The 10,360-nt window shown below is 39.6% G+C and overlaps 1 protein-coding gene across 2 annotated transcripts in view; it reads right to left on the minus strand.

Moving 5' to 3' along the window:
- Positions 1-7,029, minus strand: part of SLC9A7 (solute carrier family 9 member A7) — a 175,565-nt gene extending 168,536 nt beyond the window's left edge. For both annotated transcript variants that reach the window (XM_049767224.1, XM_049767225.1), the window contains exon 1: positions 6,650-7,029. In XM_049767224.1, the coding sequence (XP_049623181.1) occupies positions 6,650-6,986 (337 nt within the window). In that variant the 5' untranslated portion in view covers positions 6,987-7,029. The remainder of the gene's footprint in view (positions 1-6,649) is intronic.
- Between the last annotated feature and the right edge of the window lie 3,331 nt (positions 7,030-10,360).

Raw genomic sequence — 10,360 nt, forward strand, 5'->3', positions numbered from 1 at the left:
AAAGTATGGAGAGAAAAAAATAGGCAGAACACTATGATATTGAAACTAAAGGCATCTTCAAAGATGAAACACCACTGCCCAAGCAAGTGGAAGCAAAGATAAATAAATGGGAATATATTAAACTGAAGTACTTCAGTTTAATTCTTCAGTCACTACATTTTAAAGGAAACAGTGACTAGGATACAAAGACTACCCACAGATATGGGGCAAACTATTCACCTAATACCCACCAGATAGGAGTTTATTATCTAAGATAATAATGATCAAGGCATTGATAGAACTTAGCAAGAAGAAAATAGACATTTATACACCCATGCAAAAATGGGGAGAAGAGATGAATAAATATTTTCTCAAAGAAGAAATATAGATGACCAAAGGCATATGAAAAAATGTCTCAGATTACTGACCATCAGGGAGATGCAAATCAATATAACAATGAGGTGCCATCTCACACTACAGAGACTGGCACTCATCACAAAGAACAAAAACAAACAGTCCTGTCGTGGATGTGGGAAGAAAGGGACTCTCATTCAGTGAGTGTCCACCTTTTTGATTAACAATATAAATATTCCTCAAAAAAATAGAAACTGTGCTTCCATATGACCCAGAAATACCACTCCTAGGAATATACCCTCTTATCCCAAAACACAATATGAAAAAGCCCTCAACATCCCTACGATCTAGTCAGAACCTAGAAACAACTCAAGTACCTGAGAACAGATGAGTGGATAAAGAAACTGTGGTACATCTATAAATGGAATAAAATACAGCATATAGGAAAAATGAAATCATGAAATTTGCTTATACATGTATATATATATGCAGAGTACTATGTTGAGTGAAATGAGTCAGAGGGAAAGGGATAGACACAGAATGATCTCACTTTGTGATATAAAGAGATAGTATACAGAGACAATAAATATGAAGTAGTACCAGTACATGGTAGTAAGCTTGTCACAAACAGTGAGAGAGAGCAGTTAGGCAGAAAAGGGACCTTTATTACAATGATAGTTGGAAATGATCAGTCTGGACAAAACTGGGTTCTGAAAAGAAGCAAAGTGATAGACATGATACCTTCAATAACAATATTGCAAACCACAGTTTCTAAAAGTGGGGGGGAGAAAGTGAGAGAGAATGAGAGACAGAGAGAAAGAGAAAATATCTGCTCCATAGGCAGGCAGGGGGCAGGGCAGGAGGGAAACTCAGAACATTGGGAAATGTGGGAAATGTGTAACTGTAAAGGGTGTTGTACATTGCATGACTGAATCTCAATCATGAATAAATTTGTATTTGTGTAAAACAAAACCAACTATTATAAACAGCCAAGAAAATGATGTTTAAATTAGTAATTAATTATTTTAAAAAGAGAAAGTAATGTTTGAATATTATAGAAATTCAGACAATTCAGAAATGAATAAAAGAAAAACTCTCCCCCTCTGCAACAACTGGTATCATTCTCCCCCAAAGTTTTGAATCCTTTTAGAAAAACACACTTAACATATAAATGTATATATGCCATATTTATGTACATACATTATATAATTTTAAAGACTAAATGAAATATTGTATTCCTAGTTTTCCTATTATTTTCCCTACGCTTGCAAGGCAGACACCTTACCTCTAATGCCACCTTCCTGGCCTCTGTACAGTATTTCTTAAAAGGAATATGCTACAATTTAATCAGCCTCAGCTAAATTAGCATTGCAACTTGTTTCCTCAACAACTATTTGTCTTCATAATGAAACATGCTTACACAAGTATTTCTAAAGGATAAATTCTAAGACATAAGACCCCTGGATTAAAAATAGATAAGCTTGCCATCCATTTTTTCTGTTTATTAGCAAATAGTCTTCAAAAAAAGGCAACTGTTTCTTACCCATACTATTGTACCCTAATGCATTTTTAAATGACAGCAGGCCTTCTCTGGACTTCAATTAGCGAAGCTTACAAAACTAAACGGATAATGAGAACTACTATTTACCAAGTGTTTAAACGCCAGATACTGCACTTGAACTTTTCATTATCTCAATAATACAATAATCTTGTGGCATGAGAGTCACTGTCTCTTATTTTTAGTAAATTCAGACTTAGAGAGATCACAGAATGTTACTACAGCTTTAGAACAAAGCCAACATTTGAACCTAGGGCTTCTGGTGTCAAAATAAGACCAAATGAACCTGGTCCAATTCAATATCAAAATGACAGAGATAGAGAGAAAACAAGAAAATAATATCTAGAGATAGTTTTTTTTACCAAAAAGGGAGGGCTCTCAATTTACCAGGCAGAATGGTTCTGAAATATTTGCTCACTAGCACAAATTATAAGTTCGTGCTACTGCCAAGAGTCACATTTTCTTCTTGCAGACTCTTCCTATGAATCCACTGTCTAGTGGTGCTTAGCAAACCCACTCCAACAAAGTAAAAAGGAGTCCATTATTCACAGAAGCTGGACATCTGACCAAAATGTACTTGGAAAATTTATAGCCAGGGAGAAGTAGTGGCAAAGGCTGGGCTAATATGCAAAGTTAAGTTATTTTGGAACCATATTAGTTGTCACAAAACATTTTTGGGGAAATGAAACATGGCAGAGACAATCACAATTAACTGACAGTCTGTTTAGACCACTGTTCTCTGCTTCTTTTGCTATTTTGCTGCATAAACATGCTGGACCCAATAGCTTTAGGATGGCATTTAACATGTATAGAGTTAGACAGCTGGGAACTCCCTGACCTGACAAAACAAGTTAGACTGGTATTAGAAAAGCACCTTGCCACAGGTGCCATGTATTTCCCATCCACATGTTTTCAATTTCTTTAGAGAAAGTAGTCCTCACTTCCCTATGGCCTGTTTTCATGACAGCTTGCAACCGTTGCTGGGTTGGTGGGTGAATTTCTCTCAATCTTAATGTTAAGCACTTAGTATGTCTCTCACCATCCTTTGAACTTATGAGATACAATTCATTTGTCTACCCTAATCCTGATGCAACTAATTTTAAAGGAGCTCTGAGATTAAATAAAGGTTTAAGGGAGAGAAAGAAAAATCTCTGCTCCTTTCCCAATTTTGTGTTCTTTTCAGGACAGGTCCTTGAGTACCATAGATAGAGCTGACAACTGTATCAAATTTCTGTGAAATACTGTGAAATATTTGCTCACTAGCAATATTGTTCACAGAAAACTGGCAACATAGCATAATTTAACTAGGATAGGGTCAAGTAGGCAAATAATGATTGGTTATAAGAGCACATGAAAATGGGATCAAATACAGATGCATGAACATTCTTTTGGATGACTCCATCTATAGTTCAAAAATTGAAAAAGCGCAAAAGGGTATATACAGTGTCTCTATCCCACCTCACAGTCATAGCCACAGAGTTCCTCCCCTACAGAGAAATCACTCGTACAGACTACCCAATGGTGTGGCATGGTTGTCCATAGATATTTGATTAGTATACCATAAAATGCATATACAACTTGTTTTAACAAGACTATTACCCCACATTTAATTATTTCTTTTAAGTAGTAAAGCTTTCTTCTCAAATTAAAGAGTCACAATTTTAATTTTATGTATCTTTACTTTTGTAATTTATTATGTAAAGAATCATTTTGATATTTTTAAAATGATAAAACTCTGGGCTTAGTACAGAAAGTAGGACACTAGACTTGCATACAGCCAGACTAAGTTCAGTCCCCAGCATCCTACATGGTACACAAGCACTTCCAGAGGTAATTCCTGAATGCAGAGTCGGGAGTAAACTCTGAGCATTGCCAAGGGTCGCCCCAAACCAAAAATAAGTAAATAAAATTGTAAAAATTTGACATTTGAAATGTTTTCATAGTAAATAAATTTTAAAAAAATCACAGGTTAAACCTTCCATTCATCATTTTCGTCATGCATTATACCCTTTAGATAGAGGATGTGAAGGAAGTGGAAAAGCAGTTGCCTTGCTTGTGTGAGGCCCTACGTTTTTGTCCCAACAATGCATGGTCTTCCTTGAACACAGGCATCAGTAATCTTTGATCTTTGCAAAAGAAAAATTAAGTCCCAACATTTCGAAGTATAATTGCTTACCTCCAGATTTTAGTTGGATACCCAACACCTTTATCAAGTGCTTCTTAGTGTTTTTTATCCTTTGTAACTCAGAGGCAACGGGACAATTATTCACTCCCTCTATTGCTCAAGAAATGAAATCTGATGTCTTACCATTATAAAAAAGAGAAGTTATAAAATCTGTACTTCATTCACTTCTGTTTTCATAATGACATTTTAAATCAGAATCTCAATGTTACTAGTTTTCAGTATTAAAATAAATAACTAGATAACCAAATGGCATTAAAATTTAAATTAGAAGGCTTGAAACAAAAGACTATATGCCAAAGAGAGATTTGACATAACTTGGTTTGTCATATTGACAAAATTATTAAAACATTTCAAAATAACAGTGAAAGCAAGATAAAAAACAAAATTACAAAAGATGATGTTTCCTTTTCTTAATAAATCATGAGTTAAAATACATTTCATTAACACAAAATACAACAAGCTCCACTGGTTTAAATACTAAGGTGTGTTTAAAAAATATAAGCAGCAACGAAAAATTCCACTGTTGTCTTTGAGCCTTAGAGATAAAAGTGAGTTCCTAAGAACATAGATTACTCCTCAGAAAAAATATACTTAAGCATTATCCCATCAAGTAGACATTCTATGAGAAGTCACAATGTACTTTATTATTGAATTAAATTCAGAATCTATAAAATTCAAAAAATGTTAATAGCTATCTATATACTATAAAGACCAGCTTCATCTGACTTGTCAATCAATGTCCTGGAATGACAAAGGACTTAAACTCCCACTCTCAGCTCAGGAAGCTTGCTAGCTGACCTGCAGCCCTGGTACCTGTCATTTGTCACCTACTGTCATCAACCAAAGAAATCAAGACGGGGCAGGATTAGAAGTCAAAATCCATACCTATAAAATGCAATAATTAAACTCAGTTTTAGACCTGACACTTTCAATTAAAGATCTGCTTAATGAAGGGCATTGTACATTGTATGACTGAAACTCAATCACAAATAACTTTATGAAAAAAACAAAACTATGAGAATGACTTTGTATCCACGATGCTTAAATAAAGTAATTAATTGGGGGAAAATATCTGCTTAATTTGTTACCTCTTTTAAACTACATGGCTGAGGGGGCAGACAGATAGCATAGAGGGTAGGGTGCTTGCCCTGCAAGTGGCTGACAAGGGTTCTTTCCCCAGAATTTCATATTGTTCCCCGAGCTCCCCAGGAGTGATTCCAGAGTACAGAGCTAGGTGTAACTCCTGAGGACTCCTGGTGTGCCCCACCCCCAGAAAACAAACAAACAAATCTGGAGGCTGTCTGACTACACTGTATATATAACCTTGGTGACCATGAGCCTGTTCTGTAAAGGACCAAGAAAAGCAAGGCCCAGGGCCAAGTGTAATTTTCACATTAAAGATTAAGGTGAGTGCTTTCCAGTCTCTATCAGGGAATCCTAAATGGAAGTGAAGTGGAGATCTCCTCCAATAAAGTGATTAATATATTTGTAACTGGAGAAAACCGTAAAGTGGACTCATCCATTTCATATAGGATGCCCACCTGAACCTTGAACTCAACTGAGTTAAACCCAAAGGGAATGCTTGGTTTCGGTTGGGTGTCAAGGCAGGGAAAAGACGATGAAACATAGGGAAAGGAAGAGAAAAGATTCCTTCTGGCTGACAAGCAAGCAAATATTTGTGGGGAACTCAGTGCACTAACAGAATGGATGCCATTAAATCCAAGAAGCTAAAGGAAGGCATCAGTTCACCTCCATAACAAAAAGCAGGCTCCAGAATTAAAACCACTACTTTTCCTCGTTATTCACTTGCAAACGTAGCTTCAAAGTCTCATAGAGGTTTCAATGCTAGGAAAACAAAAGCTCCCCTTTCCTTGAAAAAAGAACGCAGAGTAAAACATCCCAGAGAGGGGCTGGAAGCTTGCTTCTCTGTGCCACAAGGTCAGATCTGTTGTGGCCCCGTTTAGGGTCCTGAGCCCAGTTCACCTTTCACATAGCGTGCGTCATGACTTTATTAACAAGAGACCCATCTCCAAAGTGGGCGTACACCTGGCTGATCATCGATACCTCTGGCATTCACCAGGCTCTGCCAGTCAATATTCAATTCTAGAAACCCTCAACCTTCACAGGCATAGTGGTGTGCTTGCTGACATGACGTGACCCCCTGGAAAGTCGCTCACCACACACACACACACACACACACACACACACACACACACACACACACACACACACACCGTTCAACAACTGAACCAGGGAAATAGGGGCGCAATGCGGAGTGAGGGGGTGCACTGTTGTAACCGAAACTGAGCCAGACCGGGTGGCCAGAACTCTGCACCTCTATGCCTTTTATTTTCCTGCTTTACAGATGAAGAAACGTCGAAACCGGTGGAATTGTTTTCATCTGTCAAAGCAAGACCGCAAATGCAGACAGTTGACCTTGGGAACCAATCCCGGCGCCGCGGGGAAATGGAAAAGAAACGAAACACGCTGGCAAGTCAAGGGGGAGCACAGAGCAGAGCGGTGGGTCTGGGATAAGGGTGTTGGAGTGGTGGGCGCGGATTGGGGGTGCTCACCATAGATCATAGCCAGCCCAGTCTCGTGCAGGAAGCGCACTCGGCGGTGCTTGAAGAGCCAGATGGTGAGGATGGTAAGAGTGAGCAGCAGGATGAAGGTAAGCAGGCTCACGCTGTCTTGCCGGTGGCTCTCCTCAGCCTCCTTCTCCGTGGCCAGCTCCTCCATGGCGCTACTGTCCTCGGCCGCCGCCCCAGAGGAGGAGGCCCAAGCCACGGCACGGAGCCCCCGACTCAGGAGCAGCGGCAGCAAAACCAAACGCAGAGGCAGCACTAAACGCGGGGGCAGTACCCGAGCCGCCAGACCCATGCCGGGGCGCGCCGCGTCGCCCTGCTCCATGGACCCCCGGCGGCCCGCACCTCGGGCGTACGGAACCTCAGCTCGCGCCGTGGACCTGCCAGAGTGGCCGCGATCGCCCCAGCTCCTCCTCCTTCTGCTCGCGTCCTAGAGCCGCACGTGGGGGTGGGGCGCGCACAGTGCGCAGGATCCCCAAGCACTGTCGTCCTCCCTCCCCCCCCCCCGCGCACCTGTTCTGCCCCCAAGTCGCGCAGCCCTTTGCACCCCTTGGGACTCCCTGTGGTGCGGCCTGTGCAATCCGTGCGGCCTGCACAACCGCAGGTCCCTAGTGTCTCTGGATGGCTCCACTGTTTCTGGCATACCTGGCAGTTCGGGGTGTTCAGAGCCTGTTTCTAGACATTCACCGCTGCACTTCCGAGATAACACCAGAGGGCGCCATGTCTGGTAGTAGCCGTCTGGATGCACCTCGCCCCCCCCCCCACCTCCCCCGAAGCCGGGCAATTAGTTTTAGCTTGGAGGTCATCGCGAAGTATTTGATCACAGACAAAAGTACAATCTCAGGAAAGAAGAGGCTATAGGAGAAATGAGGAGCTCCAAAGCCATGCTCCTTACATCTCTCTGTCCATATCTCGGAGTGCCTGCCGCCTTGCAGGACATCCCAGAATTGACCAGGCTTTAAACTGATAAGGGCATAGAAAGAGGGAATGAGCTAAAGTATCTCCATCATCACTTGAGGCTAGAGGGACTTTTTAATTCTTGACTGTGTGGCTAATCCACTTAGGAAAGAGTTGAATCAGGAAGCACTTGGCTTTTCAGGTCAAGGAAGTGGGGTTGGGGAGTCTGGTAACCCTATTCTTGCGTTCAAAGAGCTGGGCTCTTTGTTTGATTCATAGGACCAAACTTATCTCTAAAAAATAAACTATTAAGTGGGCTTCAGGGTAAAACCTTTTGGAACAAAGCCTCAGGAATTAGAATGTTCTGTGTTGTTCAAGAAAGTATAAAACAAGATCAAGTTATTAATCACTTAATTCCCAGTGCCTAGAACTGTGCTCAGAAATGTATTATTCTTAAGCCATCCTAAAAACTATACTGTAGGGGCCGGGTAGGTGGCGCTGGAGGTAAGGTGTCTGCCTTGCAAGCGCTAGCCAAGGAAGGACCGCGGTTCGATCCCCCGGCATCCCATATGGTCCCCCCAAGCCAGGAGCAATTTCTGAGCACATAGCCAGGAGTAACCCCTGAGCGTCAAACGGGTGTGGCCCAAAAACCAAAAAAAAAAAAAAAAAAACTATACTGTCTGTTTTTTTCTCCCATAAGTATTTATACTTTTAGAAGGATTAGTTGGGAGGGGCACTTTTAAATAAAATAGAAGAATAAAATTAAATAGATCAGAGGTCCAGAGCAATAATAGAGGGGGTAAGGCATTTGCTCTGCCCAAATCTGACCCACGTTTGATCCCCGTACCCCATGGTCTCAAGAGTCTATCATGTGTAATTCCTGAGCACAGAGTGAGGAGTAAGGCCTGAGCACAGCCCAGTGTGGCTCCAAAACCAAAACTAAAGTACAGTAGAGAGGTCATTTAGGAAGAAAGATGGTTTGAGCATAGAAATCTGCCTACCATTCCTCTAAATGAACATTCTATCAAGCTGATCAATAACTTATCTTACAGCAAGGAATTTTTTCATGTAGATTTTAACTAGTTTATTTTCCTATTTCTCTAGACTATCACCTAACTCTTAAAAACCATATATCTTGAAGTTCTACACAATTCTATTAAATCTGAAAACATTAAAAACTGGGATGACCACAAAGGAAGATATACCACAATGGAAAACTTGATCTTATTTCTGGATACATTAAAATCCATTCTTGTGTTAAAAATCTGACCATATTGATTATCTTATTTCATATTATACAATCTTAAGTCCCCAAATTACAAGGACAAAAACTACAGTTGGCACAAAGAATGACTCAGAAGCTACCTTAAAAGAAAAAGTATTGTGGTAGATCAATTTTTGCAAAAATGATGGTGATCATGTTTTCAATTCTACATGCTCTTTGCAATGTAGAAATGCTCTTAAGGTGACATGTCTGTTCCCTCCCATTTCAATTTCAGTGAACACTTGAGACTACTTAAAAAGTAGGATATAATAAAGCCATCACATGACTTATAACAGATCATAAAAGGTCCTAGTTCCTCCTTAATTCATTATCACTCATTTTATATTAATTTTTAAAACCCCCACCCCTAATATTGCTATTAGAAGGTTAGAGAGTTAAAAGCATGAATAGTTCAACTGCTTAAACATATTCTGTTTGTGGAACTCATGGGCAGTCACTGTGACTGCTCATATTATCATTGCTAAAGGTAAATCTGGTCACAGTGTTCACACATCATTTTATTTATGGTACTCATAGGGGCATCTTACTCTTTATTTGTGGTGCTTACACAAGTCTGGTTGTATAGCCACTGTAAATTGCCATTATGGGGACCAGAGATAGCCATGCTTTCAGAAACATACTTGCCACACATGGCACATAAGGTGACACTGGAATTTAGAGATATCTCAAGAGGCTGAGCTCATATTTGACCTACAGAAAAACCAAGGTTGATCCCCAGCATTACATAATCCCTTGGCAGGAGAAACAGCCCAAATACAAACATCAGGTGTACCCCCTGAACACTGCCAGCTATGACTACAAACCAAAAAAAAAGATGTGATATGTATATTCACATGCATAGAGAATATTAGTTCATCATGAGAAAGAAGGTAATTTCACAATACTATAATGGTTCATGAGGCTTTTATGTTAATAAAAATAAGTCAGACAGAGAAAGACATATTCCCTTATATTTGGGATCCTAAAAAAAGTCAAACTCACAGAAACAGATTAATTGGTCCTTCCTAGGTATTAGGGCTAGAAGAAATAAGGAGATTCTGGTCAAAGAATACAAACTTCCAATTATCAGATGAATAGGGTCTGGAGATATAATGCTTAGTACTGTGCTTATATATACTATATACTTGAAAGTTGCTAAGAGGAGAGCTTCAATTTTTCACCACACAAAAAAGAAATGGTAGTTATATTACGTAATGAAGCTTTCAGCTAAAACTAAAGTATTATTATTAAATTTAATAATATTAAACATAATTATTAAATTTATATAACAACACATGCCAATAATATCTCAATAAATTATTCAACTAGCTCAGTAAATTCTCAATGACTATAATAACCCTATTGTGAGATATAAAAATTTTACAAATTTTTTTTACTAAACTATTTTTGATAATTCCATTTGTGCTTTTGTCATAGCAAAAAAATATACATTAAATTATTTTTCCATGCTAAGGGGGCAGGCTTGGGACGTAAGTAAGAAACTAGGGATAATGATGAAAGGAATCCTACAACTGGTG

The sequence above is a fragment of the Suncus etruscus genome, chromosome X (assembly GCF_024139225.1).
Source record: "Suncus etruscus isolate mSunEtr1 chromosome X, mSunEtr1.pri.cur, whole genome shotgun sequence".
Classification (NCBI taxonomy): Eukaryota; Metazoa; Chordata; class Mammalia; order Eulipotyphla; family Soricidae; genus Suncus; species Suncus etruscus.